Source organism: Oncorhynchus mykiss, chromosome 12 (assembly GCF_057628025.1).
Source record: "Oncorhynchus mykiss isolate SJ-2025 chromosome 12, ASM5762802v1, whole genome shotgun sequence".
NCBI classification, from domain to species: domain Eukaryota; kingdom Metazoa; phylum Chordata; class Actinopteri; order Salmoniformes; family Salmonidae; genus Oncorhynchus; species Oncorhynchus mykiss.
Window position 1 is genome coordinate 71,675,198 of NC_143033.1, and position 17,917 is coordinate 71,693,114.

The 17,917-nt window shown below is 42.3% G+C and overlaps 1 protein-coding gene across 2 annotated transcripts; it reads left to right on the top strand.

The window, feature by feature from the left end:
- Nucleotides 1–102: 102 nt before the first annotated feature.
- Nucleotides 103–17,311, top strand: LOC110538122 (U3 small nucleolar RNA-associated protein 18 homolog). Of its 2 annotated transcripts, XM_021624723.3 has the most exons (14): nucleotides 103–592; nucleotides 1,017–1,153; nucleotides 2,062–2,157; nucleotides 2,245–2,315; nucleotides 3,322–3,419; nucleotides 3,906–3,992; nucleotides 7,037–7,075; nucleotides 7,368–7,542; nucleotides 13,083–13,183; nucleotides 13,317–13,407; nucleotides 15,034–15,157; nucleotides 16,316–16,490; nucleotides 16,687–16,829; nucleotides 16,967–17,311. In XM_021624723.3, exons 1-14 carry the CDS (start codon nucleotides 386–388, stop codon nucleotides 16,989–16,991), a joined length of 1,569 nt encoding a protein of 522 aa, XP_021480398.3. In that variant the 5' UTR covers nucleotides 103–385; the 3' UTR covers nucleotides 16,992–17,311. The 2 variants fall into 2 exon arrangements, with proteins under 2 accessions (XP_021480398.3, XP_090049289.1); XM_090193163.1 differs by lacking the exons at nucleotides 13,083–13,183; nucleotides 13,317–13,407; nucleotides 15,034–15,157; ... (1 more) ...; nucleotides 16,687–16,829; nucleotides 16,967–17,311 and adding an exon at nucleotides 9,178–9,360.
- Nucleotides 17,312–17,917: the final 606 nt, after the last annotated feature.

The window sequence follows — 17,917 nt, forward strand, 5'->3', positions numbered from 1 at the left end:
GTTTGTAAAGAGAGAAAAAAAAACACAATTTATTCCGAGTTCAGGGCGTCAAGAAAAAGGAATCACGTGATAGTGAATGTTGCACTAAGCCTGCGCTCAACCACTGATTAATAAAACACCTACACCGTTGGAGCGTTGCGTGGGCTATGAGTTCTTCTCTGTGCACATACTTTGCAACTTTGTGAAATAGTGCAGCCACGTGTTGACTTTGCTCACAACTAACACAGCGTTGCAGCCAGCCCATGTGGAAAACATTGGGCGCATGAGGCATGTTATTGTAAAAGGCTAGCTAGCACATCTATGGGTCTACTGAATCTTGCTAAATTCTAGTGTATCCTGAGACAATTTACAATTCGTTTCATATGCTAAGGTATAAACGATAAACATGGACAAAGTCGGTATACACTCTAGAAAGGGGAGAGAGACGATGAAGAGAGTCTCTGAACCAGAGCCTGACTACGAGGAAGAAGTATTAAAAAGACACAAAAACGCCCAAGCAGTGACTGTTTTAGGCGAAGAAGATGCATCTGTAAAACTTCTTGAATATCTTGTTTTTGGTGCTGAAGAGGATCTTGTGGAAAGGCTCGTGGAGGTAGGAATTCATTAGTTACATCTAGGGTGTATTCATTATGCCGGTTCTGTAGCTTAACGTTTCGTCTGTTACAAAACGTTTTGCAACAACTCCAAACGCTCTTTAACGTGACGTAAAATCTGTTGGGTTCTTAAACGGAAGTTGTAGTTCATTTTAATTTTACGGTTGCCATTCCAATCCGAAAAGTCGGCGTAATGAATACACCCCTGATTCCATACAGAATGACCCTGCCTGCCAAGTTTTTCAGTGGATTATGTTGTCACATTGTCAGCATAGTATAGATGTAAATCCCAATATTGATGAATAGTTAGTTACAACCAGGTACTAGACTAATAATCTCCAGTGTCATATCCGTCAGTCACATATCATTTACTTTTTAGTTTCATTGCAGTCAGTTTTTATCAAATACATTTCTTGTCAACAGGACAGAGAGGATGGTGGTGCCACACTTCTGGCTGATGACGATTCCAGCGAATCCGATGTAGAGAATGAAGCACGGCTGACAGTTCAGACAACCAGGACAGCAGTGTGGGAGGATGATGATGATGATCTGGAGGAAGAGTTAGTACCTGGGACTGCAACGACGATGTCTTATTGTTTCTTTTCAGCATCATCATGTGCAATGCTTCTCACTTCATGTTACTACATTAGCTGTAGTCATGTAATCCTATTGTCAATTAAATTGATATGTGAATCAAACATTGCTTGTAAGAGCAGTTACCAGTGATATGCATCTTTTCTCTTTTGAAGATGAATTGAAATGTATACATGGGCTCCAGTATGATACAGAAAGTAGTGCTTGACTTGGACTGAAATAGGTTCCGGTACTCATTTTGGGTGCCGATACTGTTTTATATTTAGGTGCAGGAGCGCCACAATACCTTTGAGCTAATATTCTATAAGATGAACAGGAGCTCAAGCAGTAGAACATTTGAGGTGCTGGTCCTCTGCTCCGGTGAGCTCCTACCCCAGTCAAGCACTCACTTGCAGGAATGACACGTTTTAGTTTGCAACAATTTGGTTTGATGAGAAGAACAAATCAATGGGATAAGATTTGGTGCTACAACATTTGTTGCATTAACACATTCATTTTCCATTCTAAATTCAAATCTGCTGATGGAGCTCATGGGCTGGGCCTCTCTGAGCTGGATCTGTTCGAGCTGACCTGTGTGTGTGTGTGTGTGTAAATGTCTATGGTGTATTTTGTCACCTGAGCTGAGCCATAAGGAAGTCTAGTGGGCATCTACCAACCCACTATCAGATTAGTTTTTTTTTTTGCGTAGACAGATTGACAGAAGTGGTAGCAGGTGAATGTTGAACTTTTGTTAAGCCTCGATCACACCTACAGAGTCATTGAGTATCTTACGTATTTGAACCGGGAACTGATGCGTATCGGTGAGCGGTTACATCCCTAGCAGTTAACGTCACTATGTTTATTCTTCCATGACCTTTCTCTCCCATTTCTTAAGAGTGGACATGACACACCGGTTCCGTAGAGACCTGACCAAGAGTGACGCAGAGGCCAAGATGTCCAAACAGAAGTTACAGCAGAGGATGAAAGAACAGTAAGTGGATGTTAGTAACACAGCCATGGAGTAAATACCACTGGGATCTGGTGGTTCAAACTCACACTTCCAACACATTTTTGCCAGGTTCCAAAAAGCAATGGGTGGAATGCCGTCCTGGGCAGAGTCAAAAGTCAGGAAAAATAATAAGAAAAAAGGTAAACTCACATTTTGGTAATCAACATCTATGGTCCATGTAATATGTTATGAGAGATGCCCCTCACTTGTTATGGGATTTTTATCAATAATGACTAAATGAGGTATACTGCACTATAACTGGCAAGAATTCTATCCTGTCTTTATTGTAGTATTAAATAATGTTTGTTCATTAGGAAGGGGTTATATGGCATGTACCTAGGAAGAAAGGAAAGTATGTGGAGATAAGAGAGGACAGGGAGAGCTCCTCCAGAGTTATGGTGTCTGGGGGAGCCTGGAACTGTCAGCTGAGGGGTTATAAACTGTGGTTAGACTCATGTATGTATGTGTGTAGTTTAGGATGGTATAAGAAGGAATGTATTTGTGAAAATTTGAGAGCTCTCGCAAATAAATTGGGATCTGATCAATTGTGAGCTGGGAATTCTGTCTGTTTTATTTAAGACCAGAACTTTACAAACTCTGGGTATCAGACAGATAAATATAATTGGAATTTATGAACACTGATTAAATAATTACATGACACTACTATATAATGATGAGAGGGTATATAGCAGGGTTCCCCCAACTGACTGCCGCGGGCCAAATATTGGTGATTTTATTTCGCCCTTCAAGTTTTCTGAAGTTATTAAAAAATATATATATATATATGTTTTTAACATAAGACTGTAAAAACACCAAGTCAGCTCCAAGTGATTTCATTTTGGAAATCTGTTCCAAAGTATTCCCACCCATAAAAGATTCACACTAAGTGTACAAAACATTATGAACACCTACTCTTTTCATGGTATAGACTGTTTGAAATGATTGCTTTAATAACATTGTATATATGTTTGGGCTTCTTGCGGTCAATTTGAAGTCTACAAATGATTTGTAATTATGTTCCGGCCCCCTGACCATCCGCTCAAGAAAAAATTGGCACGCTGCTGAATCTAGTTTATGATCCCTGGTGTATATAGTATACATTTGTGTCTTTTCAATGAAAGATGTGTATATTTTCAAAAAGTAAAGATGACTCTGATGATGAAGATGAGGATGGAGATGACCTGATGAGGAAGACGGGCAACTTTGTTGGCTCATCTGACAGTCTTCCCAAAGGAATCATACGGGTGAGTTCTGTTCTCCTATCATCTCGCCACTACTAAATTTGAGATTAAGTTGGAGTAAAACAACCAGCTCTCTCTCTGAGTGCAAATGGGGACTCTAACCAGAGTTCTTTAGAGATTTGGGAGTTATAAAACCATGACATTTTCCAGTATTAGATCATGTGGTTTTCGCAATCGATATCACAATAGTGGGCTCCCGAGTGGCGCAGCGGTCTAAGGCACTGCATCTCAGTTCAAGAAGTGTCACTGCAGTCCCTGGTTCGAATCCAGGCTGTATCACATCCGGCCGTGATTGGGTGTCCCATAGGGCGCCGCACATTTGGCCCAGTGTTGTTCAGGTTTGGCCGGGGTAGGCCATCATTGTAAATAAGAATTTGTTCTTAACTGACATCCATAGTTAAATAAAATAGAGTATTTTCAACGTCATGTGATACTAGTACATTTTATGCTGGATGTATTTTATGCTGGATGTATTTAACTCTCTTGCAGATGAAGAAGTGCCTACACGCCAACAACGACCGGCCGTCTGAGGACCGGCTGACCACGGTGCAGTTCCACCCCTCCGCCCAGGTTGTCATGCAATCTACTGCAAAGATAGCCTGCAGAGTTCTGTCCTACTATCCAGGTCTGTACCCAAACAATTTGAACTTCTACTTTTAAAAATCCACCTCTCTAAAAACAAGTCTCTCACCGTTGCCGCCTGCTATAGACCACCCTCTGCCCTCTGCCCCCAGCTGTGCTCTGGACACCATATGTGAACTGATTGCCCCCCATCTATCTTCAGAGCTCGTGCTGCTAGGCGACCTAAACTGGAACATGCTTAACACCCCAGCCATCCTACAATCTAAACTTGATGCCCTCAATCTCACACAAATTATCAATGAACCTACCAGGTACCTCCCCAAAGCCTTAAACATGGGCACCCTCATAGATATCATCCTAACCAACTTCCCCTCTAAATACACCTCTGCTGTCTTCAACCAAGATCTCAGCGATCACTGCCTCATTGCCTGCATCCGTAATGGGTCAGCGGTCAAACGACCTCCTCTCATCACTGTAAAACGCTCCCTGAAACACTTCAGCGAGCAGGCCTTTCTAATCGACCTGGCCGGGGTATCCTGGAAGGATATTGACCTCATCCCGTCAGTAGAGGATGCCTGGATATTTTTAAAAAATGCCTTCCTAACCATCTTAAATAAACATGCCCCATTCAAGAAATTTAGAACCAGGAACAGATATAGCCCTTGGTTCTCCCCAGACCTGACTGCCCTTAACCAACACAAAAACATCCTATGGCGTTCTGCATTAGCATCGAACAGCCCCCGTGATATGCAGCTGTTCAGGGAAGCTAGAAACCATTATACACAGGCAGTTAGAAAAGCCAAGGCTAGCTTTTTCAAGCAGAAATTTGCTTCTTGCAACACTAACTCAAAAAAGTTCTGGGACACTGTAAAGTCCATGGAGAATAAGAACACCTCCTCCCAGCTGCCCACTGCACTGAAGATAGGAAACACTGTCACCACTGATAAATCCACCATAATTGAAAATTTCAATAAGCATTTTTCTACTGCTGGCCATGCTTTCCACCTGGCTACTCCTACCCCTGTCAACAGCACTGCACCCCCAACAGCAACTCGCCCAAGCCTTCCCCATTTCTCCTTCTCCCAAATCCATTCAGCTGATGTTCTGAAAGAGCTGCAAAATCTGGACCCCTACAAATCAGCCGGGCTAGACAATCTGGACCCTTTCTTTCTAAAATTATCTGCCGAAATTGTTGCCACCCCTATTACTAGCCTGTTCAACCTCTCTTTCGTGTCGTCTGAGATTCCCAAAGATTGGAAAGCAGCTGCGGTCATCCCCCTCTTCAAAGGGGGGGACACTCTTGACCCAAACTGCTACAGACCTATATCTATTCTACCATGCCTTTCTAAGGTCTTCGAAAGCCAAGTCAACAAACAGATTACCGACCATTTTGAATCTCACCATACCTTCTCTGCTATGCAATCTGGTTTCAGAGCTGGTCATGGGTGCACCTCAGCTACGCTCAAGGTCCTAAACGATATCTTAACCGCCATCGATAAGAAACATTACTGTGCAGCCGTATTCATTGATCTGGCCAAGGCTTTCGACTCTGTCAATCACCACATCCTCATCGGCAGACTCAACAGCCTTGGTTTCTCAAATGATTGCCTCGCCTGGTTCACCAACTACTTCTCTGATAGAGTTCAGTGTGTCAAATCGGAGGGTCTGTTGTCCGGACCTCTGGCAGTCTCTATGGGGGTGCCACAGGGTTCAATTCTTGGACCGACTCTCTTCTCTGTATACATCAATGAGGTCGCTCTTGCTGCTGGTGAGTCTCTGATCCACCTCTACGCAGACGACACCATTCTGTATACTTCCGGCCCTTCTTTGGACACTGTGTTAACAACCCTCCAGGCAAGCTTCAATGCCATACAACTCTCCTTCCGTGGCCTCCAATTGCTCTTAAATACAAGTAAAACTAAATGCATGCTCTTCAACCGATCGCTACCTGCACCTACCCGCCTGTCCAACATCACTACTCTGGACGGCTCTGACTTAGAATACGTGGACAACTACAAATACTTAGGTGTCTGGTTAGACTGTAAACTCTCCTTCCAGACCCATATCAAACATCTCCAATCCAAAGTTAAATCTAGAATTGGCTTCCTATTTCGCAACAAAGCATCCTTCACTCATGCTGCCAAACATACCCTTGTAAAACTGACCATCCTACCAATCCTCGACTTTGGCGATGTAATTTACAAAATAGCCTCCAATACCCTACTCAACAAATTGGATGCAGTCTATCACAGTGCAATCCGTTTTGTCACCAAAGCCCCATATACTACCCACCATTGCGACCTGTACGCTCTCGTTGGCTGGCCCTCGCTTCATACTCGTCGCCAAACCCACTGGCTCCATGTCATCTACAAGACCCTGCTAGGTAAAGTCCCCCCTTATCTCAGCTCGCTGGTCACCATAGCATCTCCCACCTGTAGCACACGCTCCAGCAGGTATATCTCTCTAGTCACCCCCAAAACCAATTCTTTCTTTGGCCGCCTCTCTTTCCAGTTCTCTGCTGCCAATGACTGGAACGAACTACAAAAATCTCTGAAACTGGAAACACTTATCTCCCTCACTAGCTTTAAGCACCAACTGTCAGAGCAGCTCACAGATTACTGCACCTGTACATAGCCCACCTATAATTTAGCCCTATCAACTACCTCTTTCCCAACTGTATTTCATTTATTTATTTATTTTGCTCCTTTGCACCCCATTATTTTTATTTCTACTTTGCACATTCTTCCATTGCAAAACTACCATTCCAGTGTTTTACTTGCTATATTGTATTTACCTTGCCACCAAGGCCTTTTTTGCCTTTACCTCCCTTCTCACCTCATTTGCTCACATTGTATATAGACTTGTTTATACTTTATTATTGACTGTATGTTTGTTTTACTCCATGTGTAACTCTGTGTTGTTGTATCTGTCGAACTGCTTTGCTTTATCTTGGCCAGGTCGCAATTGTAAATGAGAACTTGTTCTCAACTTGCCTACCTGGTTAAATAAAGGTAAAATAAATAAATAAAATAAATAAAATGACAGCAGGGCTCGACCAGTCCATCTCTCTGTTCCAGGTATTCATTTTACTCGTCAGCTTCAGTCTTCTCTCAGGCATTCTTGTGGCTGTCATCGTGAGACATAGTATAGGGAACGTCATAAACGGGCCAGTTGGGACTATATGCTTTTAATAATATCCTCCAGGTCTTTTGTTTGACCATACAAACTATACACCCCAAAAAAATACAAACTCTCAATGGACTACCAAAGTAGCCACCCTTTGCCTTGATGACAGCTTCGCACACTAACAGACAAGTTTGTAATGAATTACCTTCCACCTCACTCTAAATGTCCCTCCTTCCTCTCCAGGTTGATGGGAAGACCAACGCTAAGATTCAGAGTATTCACCTGGAGAAGTTCCCGGTGCACAAGGCCCAGTTCAGCGTGGACGGGGAGCAGGTGGTGGCCACCAGTTTCAGGACCAAGCTGTTTTACATCTACGACATGATGGAGGGCAAGGTCATCCCAGTCCACACTGTCAGAGGTGAGGAGGAGGAAGCAAAGAGGAGTCACTAGAACCCCAAGGCTGTTAGGTAGTAATCTAACCCGTTGGCTGTTAGGTAGTAATCTAACCCGTTGGCTGTTAGGTAGTAATCTAACCCGTTGGCTGTTAGGTAGTAATCTAACCCATTGGCTGTTAGGTAGTAATCTAACCCGTTGGCTGTTAGGTAGTAATCTCACCCGTTGGCTGTTAGGTAGTAATCTAACCCGTTGGCTGTTAGGTAGGGACATAGCCTTTTATTACTAGGCTTGGGGGGTATTGAGATTGTCAATCCTTCATACCGACCTTGTGCCATCCCAGGATATAAGGCAATACTGGCACTGAACACAAACCCCACTGAGCCTCTGTAAACCGAAGGTTAGCAATGCTAACAAGTACATGTCTAATTTTATACAGTCTCTGACCTAAGTTATTCGCAGGACAGACACAGCTCAAAGTTATACAAAAAACAAAAAAAACACTACTCACAATTTGCTGCACACACAAAACAAATATTAGATGGCAATGCTCTTGATCCAGGAGGGCATTCTTTGCTGTTACCAGGAGAAGCTTGTTTTTTGCAAGAAGCTAACCAGCTATATAACTACTGTAAGTGAGCAAACTAAATGCACAACTGCAGAGTATTTAGCACATTTTAAACGGTTCAATTAATAGTTATAAGATATATTTTAATGCAATTTAATGGCGCCGGATATATATTTTATATTTGAGATTCTTCGAAATAGTCACCCTTTGTCTTGATGACAGCTTTGCACACTCTTGGCATTCTCTCAACCAGCTTTGTGAGGTAGTCACCTAGAATGCATTTCAATTAACAGGTGTGCCTTGTTAAATGTTAATTTGTGGAATTTCTTTCCTTAATCCGTTTGAGCCAATCAGTTGTGTTGTGACAAGGTAGGGGTTGTATACAGAAGAGACCTATTTGGTAAAAGACCAAGTCCATATTATGGCAAGAATAATCAAAGAGAAATGACAGTCCATCATTACTTTAAGACATGAAGGTTAGTCAATCCAGAAAATGTCAAGAACTTTGAAAGTTTCTTCAAGTGCAGTCGCAAAAGCCATCAAGCGCTATGATGAAACTGGCTCTCATGCGGACCACCACAGGAAAGGAAGACCCAGTGTTACCTCTGCTGCAGAGGATAAGTTCATTAGAGTTAACTGCGCCTTAGATTGCAGCCCAAATAAATTATACCTCACAGAGTTCAAGTAACAGACACATCTCAACAACAACTGTTCAGAAGAGACTGCGTTGAGTCAGGCCTTCATGGTTGAATTGCTGCAATGAAACCGCTAGACTTGCTTGGGCCAAGAAACACGAGCAATGGACATTAGACCGGATAAAATCTGTACTTTGGTCTGAGTCCAAATTTGAGATTATTGGTTCCAACCGCTGTGTCTTTGAGTCAGAGTAGGTGAACGGATGATCTCCGCATGTGTAGTTCCCACCGTGAAGCATGGAGGTGGTGGTGTGGTAGTGCTTTGCTGGTGATTCTGTCAGTGATTTATTTAGAATTCAAGGCATACTTAACCAGCATGGCTACCACAGCATTCTGCAGTGATACGCCATCCCCATCTGGTTTGCGCTTAGTGGGACTATCATTTGTTTTTCAACAGGACAATGACCTAACACACCTCCAGGCTGTGTAAGGGCTATTTGACCAAGAAGGAGAGTGATGGAGTGCTGCATCAGATGACCTGGCCTCCACAATCACCCGACCTCAACCCAATTGAGATGGTTTGGGATGATTTGGACTGTAGAGCGAAGGAAAAGCAGCCAACAAGTGCTCAGCATATGTGGTAACTCCATCAATACTGTTGGAAAATCATTCCAGGTGAAGCTGGTTGAGAGAATGCTAAAAGTGTGCAAAGCTGTCATCAAGGCAAAGGGTGGCTACTTTGAAGAATCAAAAATCTATTTTGATTTGTTTACAAATTTTGGGGTTCCTGCATGATTCCATATGTTATTTTATAGTTTTGATGTCTTCTCTATTCAACTATGATGAAAATAGTAAAAAAAAAAAATAAACCCTTGAATGAGTTGGTGTAAGTCGGGGTGCCTTGTAAGAATCCGACAGCGAGTGGATCAGTCCTATTAGCCAACGTGCAATTATTGGATAATAAACTCAGATCTAGACTATCCTACCAACGGGACATTAAAAACTGTAATATCTTGTGTTTCACAAGTCGTGGCTGAACAACGGCATGGATAACATACAGCTGGCTGGGTTTTCCGTGCAAGGGGTGGCAGTCTGTCTATTTGTCAATAACAGCTGGTGCACAAATTCTGATATTAACTAAGTCTCAAGGTTTAGTTCGCCTGAGGTAGAGTATCTCATGTTAAGCTTTAGACCACACTATTTAATTTAGCTGTCTATTTACCACTACAAACCGATGCTGGCACTAAGATCGCACTCAACGAGCTGTATAAGGCCATAAGCAAATAAGAAAATGCTTATCCAGAGGTGGCGCTACTAGTGGCCGGGGACTTTAATGCAGGGAAACTTAAATCCTTTTGACTTCATTTCTACTAGCATGTGCAACAAGAGGGTAAAAAAAAAAACTCTAGCCCATTTTTACACCACACACAGAGAGGCGTGTACAAAGCTCTCCCTCGCCCTCCATTTGGCAAATCTGACCATAATTCAATCCTCCAGATTCCTGCCTACAGGAATGCCTAATCGCTCAATACGGAAGTGGTCAGATGACGCAGATTCTAAGCGTCAGGACTGTTTTGCTAGCACAGACTGGAATATGTTTTGGGATTCTTCTGATGGCATTGAGTACACAACATCAGTCACTGGCTTCATCAATAAGTGCATCGATGATGTCGTCCACACAGTAACCGTACGTACTGTGGCGGTTTCGGCGCCATGATCTGGTAAGGCAGGGTTTACACATACAAACACACACCACCAGTCCATGGGAAGGGTTAACACGGTTTATTTTTTCAGGTACCTGCAAGGTTCCTGATATACAAAACTCAATCAAAGTAAATACGTCGTCACCAGTGAAAGGTCCTCCACTCTTGGTCTTTGGGGTTCACTCCTTGTTGAAATCTCCAGTTCCATTATTCCGGTAAACCACTTCCTCCACCGTATGCTCAGTCTCTCCAATAGCCGCCTCCTCGTTCACCTGCCTGGGTCAAAGGAAAGACAAAGAAAGCAAACCCAGGGCGCGGTTAAGTAGAGGCCCATGATTGGATTTATCTGTCTGCCGTTTAGTCTCTAATTACAGCTGGAGACAGGTGTGGCTGTTCTACTGCAGTCTGTCAGTTTCCTCTGAGCTGTCCATGGTCCTGGCAGCCAGAAAACAAAGAAACCTTGCAGGCACATAACGTCCATCCACCACCCCTGAAACCGCTACAGTACATAAGCCAAGGATTACAGGCAACATCCGGACTGAGCTAAAGAGTAGAGCTGTCACTTTCAAGGAGTAGGATTCTAACCCAGACGTTTATAAGAAATCCTACTCTGCCCTACTCCGAACTATCAAACAGGCAAAAAGTCAATACAGGACTAAGATAGAATCTTACTACACTGGCTTCGACGCTCGTCGGATGTGGCAGGGCTTGCAAACTATTACGGACTACAAAGGGAAGCCCAGCCGCGAGCTGCCCAGTGACACAAGCGAACCAGACAAGCTAAATGACTTCTATGTGCGTTGTTCCGGACGACTGTGTGATCACGCTCTCCGCAGCTGATGTAAGACCTTTTTCTTTTCTTTTTGTTGTTTTTTTGTTTTGAATTTTACCTCTTTTTCTCCCCAATTTCGTGGTATCCAATTGTTTTAGTAGCTACTATCTTGTCTCATCGCTACAACTCCCGTACGGGCTCGGGAGAGACGAAGGTTGAAAGTCATGCGCCCTCCGATACACAACCCAACCAAGCCGCACTGCTTCTTAACACAGCGCGCATCCAACCCGGAAGCCAGCAGCACCAATGTGTCCAAGGATACACCGTGCACCTGGCAACCTATGTTAGCGCGCACTGCGCCCGGCCCGCCACAGGTGTCGCTGGTGCGCGATGAGACAAGGACATCCCTACCGGCCAAGCCCTCCCTAACCCCGACGACGCTAGGCCAATTGTGCGTCGCCCCACGGACCTCCCGTGGTGAGAGCTTCAAGTTCCTTGGTGTCCACATCACCAAGTTCCTTGGTGTCCACATCACCAACAAACTGTCATGGTCCAAACACACCAAGACAGAGGGCACGACAAAACCTATTCCCCCTCAGGAGACTGAAAAGATTTGGCATTGGTCCTCAGATCCTCAAAGTTTTACAGCCGCCTGGTATGGCAACTGCTCAGCCTCCGACCGCAAGGGACTACAAAGGGTAGTGTTTACGGCCCAGTACGTCACTGTAGCCAATCTTCCTGCCATCCAGGACCTTACCTGGGAGCATGAGCAGCAGTGTGCAGCGTTTTCCTTTCTGTTTTCCATGAGTTTGCTTACATCTCCAGCACCCGTGGAAAGTACCTGGATGTGTGTATGTTCTTCAGCTTTTGTACATATTACCTCGACAAACCTGGGCCCCGCACATTGACTCTGTACCGGTACCCCCTGTGTTTAGCCTCGTTAGTTATTTTATCGTTGCTCTTTAATTATTTTTAATTTTTCTATTTTATTTGTTGATTTGAGTGAACACTTTTTCTTAACTGCATTGTTGGTTAAGCGCTTGTAAGTAAGCAATTCACTGCAAGGTCTACTACACCTGTTGTATTCGGCGCATGTGACAAATAACATTTTATTTGATATCTAGCTGGCAAACATTTAGTTGTGTAACAAGGGGAAAGGGGGATAACTAGTCAGTTGTACAACTGAACGTATTCAACTGAAATGTGTCTTACGCATTTAACCCAACCCCTTTTAATTCCGAGAGGTGCGAGGTGCTGCCTTAATCGGCATCAGCGGCGCCTGGGGAACTGTGGGTTAACTGCCTTACTCAGGGGCAGAACGACAGATTTTTGCCTTGTCAGCTCAGGGATTCGATCCAGCAACCTTTCGGTTACTGGCCCAACTCTCCTACCTGCCAGGCTACCTGCCGCCCCTAGATCACCTGGCACGTGGTGCAAAACATTGAGTGACTCACAAGGCTCCAGTCTCTCGTCGGTGTGCTTGTAAACCAAACACCATGTGACTGGGAACTACCGGTAAGCTTCATAATGAAATATTATGTGACCGGGGGAAATGAAGAATGGGAACTGCTTTATCTCCTAACATATTGCTCAAATGGACTGCAGGTATTTACTTAAACAGTAGCTACAAATATTAAAATGTATAAAAAATAAAGTTTCAACTGTATTGACGGTATTGAAAACCATCCCGTGGCTATTTCCAAATACCCTGTTATACGGTATACCGCCCAAGCCTAGTTGTTACCAAGCAAATTATTGTGTTCTGTGATTGGTTTAAAGATAAAATCACTGTATATTCTCAGCCAGACTGTTATTTTTTTTAAATGGGTAGTGGGTGAGTGACTGGTTGTTTGATTGAGTGCAGTAACAAATATTGTTGTCCCTTAGGTCTGAGGGAACAGAGAGTGAAAGAGTTTGATGTATCCCCTGATGGAGAATCCCTCCTTCTCACTGGCACCTCCGGATACCTCCACGTGTTAACAATGAAGGTAGGTGATTGTAGATGGCAAATACCTGGTATACCATGCATCCAAAATGGATCTAAACACAAGACTCCGTTTTGGATCCGGTGCATACATGCATTGCATAAATGTCTGTATATTCTCACTGTTGTTTTTTCAGACAAAGGAGGTAGTGAACAGCATGAAGATCAACGGAAACATCGCAGGAGTGGCTTTCTCCCATGACGGCAGCAAAGTCTTCACCAATTCTGGTGGGTTTTTACCCTGGTCTAAAAAGACACACAGCCTAGCATCCCAATCACATCCTAAAACCTTTTTTAGTTGATTTTAGTTAATTGCTGCAATATGTGACTTTTTGGGCGACTTGACCAAATTCACATAGAAATGTGAATTATAGATCTGTCATTCTCTTTGGAAGCAGTAGATTTGTTGCATGTGCGATATTTCTATGCTTTTACTTTTGGTTTTGTACAGCTTCAAACAATATTTTTGTTTATGGAAAATATATTTAACAGAGATGGTACAATGATTCTCAGTGGTCCTAGTCGGTCACCAAACATTTCTGTAAAAAAACAACAACGATAAATCCTTGTGTCCCTATTATTTTGTATTTGTTTTGTGCTGTTGGTGGTAGGTACACTTGATTCAGCAGCCCTAACACTGGGAAGGCAAAGTGTTCCCATTTTGAAAAATATCATGTGTCGGAAGGTAGAACTCCACTTACCCGGCAGGCCCAAAGATCAAATCAAGTGCACCTACCTCTGGCCAATCAGATAGCTCAGATCACTGTGTATGCACAGTTTCCTCAAGCCATAGACGGTAAAAAGAAGCCTCGAGCGCACAGCAAAGTTGATACTGAGATTTCAAAACTTTTAAAACCATGACTGTTTTTATCAATAAGTTCATGTTGAAGTTGTTATTCAGCACTGTCAATACGCGTTCTCCCTACATCCACTCACACTGCAAGCAGTATAGCAAAGTGTTATTAGCGGTGTGCCTCTTTTTTTTATATAGAGTAATATTTCACTAAGTGGCCATGAGATAAACAACATGAATTGGTGCATGAGGCAGAAATGAGTTTCACCACTGCTCTCTCCTTCCCCTCAGACTGACCATCAGATGCAGGTCATCAGTCCAGTAAAATAAATCAAAGCAAATGATTATGCTCACTCAGCTGTGCCTCAAGTAATACAGCAAATGATCTATTACCAGTGTGATCATATACCTACAATTTTGAAATATAATTTCAAAATGGTCTGAGAAGAACAACATTAGCAGGGCAATTCAAGCATAGCCAGTATGCAGTGATAAAGTATTGGGCATATTTTATTTTGACCTTTTATTTAACTAGGCAAGTCAGTTAGGAACAAATTCTTATTTTCAATGACGGCCTAGGAACAGTGGGTAAACTGCCTTGTTTAGAACGACAGATTTTTACCTTGTCTGCTCAGGGATTTGATCTGGCAACTTTTCGGTTACTAGTCCAACGATCTAACCACTAGGCTACCTGCCGCCCCAAAATATAGCCTAATACAAACCTAATTGCTACAGAACAGTTTTTAATAGGTTAATGGTTCAGGCTTTTGTTTTTTGTCATGTTTAAAAAATAAAATAAAAATCTGAGTGGTAGATCTTGGCTTGTATTTTGACTCAAGGTGACCACTGCCCTGGTGATCAATGCCCTGGTGATCAATGCCCTGGTGATCAATGCCCTGGTGATCACTGCCCTGGTGATCACTGCTTGTTTTGTCACAAACTGAAATTAGGCGAACTATTAGCATTTTAGCAAAAAAGAAATGGCAGATTGAGTTCTGCATATTGCACCTTTAAAGCTGTACATGGGTACCTGTATGTACTAAGCCTTTTTGATGTTGCAGAGGAGGGTGAGGTGTATATATGGGACATGAGGAGCAGTAAATGCCTGAACAGGTTCACAGATGATGGCTGTGTGAGTGGGACCTCCATAGCTGCATCCAAGAACGGACAGTATCTGGCCTGCGGGTGAGTCAGCCATTTTGTTTTCAACATTTTCCCCGTCGTTTTGTGACATAAGGTTGTTGGTGGGTAGCTCATTTATTCATTCAACCATTTCCTTGCTGATATGATTCAGCAGCGATTGTGATCGAAACCATTGCAATGTTTGTGTATTGTCCTGTTTGTCTTGCTTCAGATGTCTTTTTTTGTTTGTTTTGATGTATGATTCTGCCACAAAACCTTCAGGATAGTTGGGTCGTTCCACCAATTAAGTGTCTTTTTTAAGAAGTGTACCAAATGTTAACATTCTGTCATAAAGAGCACGTTCAACTTAATAAAAAACATGTTTTCCCACTTTAAGCGTTTAAATAAAACAATTATAGTTAGTGCCAAATAAAGTAACAGGGTAGACGATTTCATCTTTAATCAGCCGTACATTTCCTCGTGACAGGGGGAATGGAATCTTGTTTTGTGCAACAGGAAGTGTTCATTAAATGCAAGCTTCACAAAAGAACATTAGGTAACATGTCTAGCCTGTCTATCCATGGGTAACAGGGTTGACATGTTATGCTCAATCCGCTCAGTTTTCCACCACAACACACAAGAAAATGTCCAAAAAGAGTAGAACCATCTCACCTGCTTTTATTCTGATTTGACTATTAGGTGTTCTATGTTTTTTTTAGGGGGGGATGATATTTTAAAAGGAATAGTTTCACTATATTAAAACGAGAATTCAGTTCAAGCATCATGGTTGATCTTAAAATGAAGGACAGATGTAAATGAATCACATTAAATAAATTATCTTCAGAAGGATAACAAAATAGTGTTGTAGAATGATGGTGAAACTTGAAGAAATGTTTGGGTTAAGTGGGTTAAAATCTTCCTAGAGGTGACACATGGTTGACGGAGGGACATGTCAAAATACAGAATTTTTGGCACGTAAGCAAGTCTTTATTCATATAAAAAAAAAAAAGATTTATTGAAAACTCCATGTGGTCTAAATTAAAGGGCACCTAATATAACAGGCTTTTAAAATGTAATACTTGTGCACAATTTCTACTTAAAATATCAAAGGGATGCAAAAGGCACCCATTTTGTGGAAAAACCCAATTCTATTTTTTCATATAGTATACCTGTAGCAGACAAGTTTTTCACATTCTTTTTCTACCGTTTCTATTATCTCAGGTCAGCGGCAGGTGTGGTGAACGTGTACTCCCAAGAGGAGTGTATGCGGCAGAACAACCCAAAGCCTCTGAAGGCCATCATGAACCTGGTGACCTCCGCCACCTCTCTCCGCTTCAACCCCACCTCCGAGATCCTGGCCATCGCCTCCAGGGCTGACGACGAGGCTGCCCGATTGGTCAGTCTCTCTCTCTCACACACACCTAATGTTGTCTTTGTCATCATTACAGCTACACCTGGTCTCTTGTAAAATAAGAGGTTTTATCGCAGCATGACTTGGGTAGTAATAAAGTTTGAATTGATTTAAAATGAAGTAAAACCATGTCACTCTTTCACTGTCATCAAGTGTCATGTGTCTACCCTTCTCATTTCAGGTTCATATCCCCAGCTTCACAGTGTTCTCCAACTTCCCCATGTTCCAGAGGAAAACCATATACAGAGCCCAGCGCCTGGACTTCTCCCCAAACAGCGGCTTCTTCTCCATGGCCAACAACAAGGGCCATGCCCCTCTCTTCAGGTGAGTCTCTTGTTTTTCCTTTTTTTTGTGTGTATTTTTTTCTCAGACTGCAGAAAATAAAAACATCATCATTGATACAAATACATAACAAAATATCAGAATTATAATTTGGTTAATTTTTCTCAACTACATTTCAGGTTGTTGCATTACAAAAACTTTTGATGAAGAGCATCCCAAGCAGGCTCGTAATCAACATCAAGACACCAAGCTCCCTCAATACAACTACCATTGTCTTCAAGAAGATATTTTACAATGAAAAGGACTTGAATTGAGATATCGGTTATGCTTATTACATCTATGAAAGTGTCACAGCAAGATACCATGTCTTCGTCATCCTGTTTTTTTCCCCCCTTCAAATGTGTGTAATTACATTTTTTTAAGTGTTCTGTTTTCAAAATGCACATCCTGTATATTTCTTTCTGTCTACTTTAGAGTTTTACAAATGTTTGTCTAATGGATAAAATACAACTTAATTTCCTTGATACTTGGCTATTTTTATTCTTTCTGTTTCTCGATATCTTGGCGAACAATAACATGATAGATTGACTATAATGCTTAAACTAGTATAGAAAAGCTGTCAAACTTGTATGCACTATAGCCCCATTAGTCTATTCTCTGTTGCCCTGAGAATCTGTTTGCTACCACTGTGAATTCCATCTTGACCAAAGCTGATAGTGTTAATTCCGCATTTTGTTGTTACAGCCTAAATTCTAAATGGATTTTTTTTTTTCTCGCCAATCTACACACAATACCCCATAATGACAAAGTGAAAACATGTTTTTGAAATTTTTGCAAATGTATTAAATTAAATGCAGCAATATCTCATTTACAGAAGTACTCTGCCCAGAGCTGGACCTCTGACCAAACTGATGAAAAAAGTCAAGGGGTATGAATACTTTCTGAAGGAGCAGCCTATCTGACCCAGTTTATCAGCAGAACAAGACCAAGGCCAGAAAGGCACATCAGAAAGGGAAGCTAATATCAACCCTTACTTTGCATTCATGCTTACATTATGGCTCAAGAACAGTTTGCTTGATGGTGCTATTCGCACTGTGAAATTGCCTGCTTTTTTTGTTTTTTTTACTACA

Excerpts from the sequence above, each read along its gene's own strand:
- LOC110538122 (XM_021624723.3), top strand. The coding sequence starts at position 386 with ATGGACAAAGTCGGTATACACTCTAGAAAGGGGAGAGAGACGATGAAG. Across the intron at positions 3,420-3,905 it reads TTCCCAAAGGAATCATACGG|ATGAAGAAGTGCCTACACGC; the intron begins GTGAGTTCTGTT and ends ACTCTCTTGCAG. Across the intron at positions 16,830-16,966 it reads GGCCATGCCCCTCTCTTCAG|GTTGTTGCATTACAAAAACT; the intron begins GTGAGTCTCTTG and ends ACTACATTTCAG.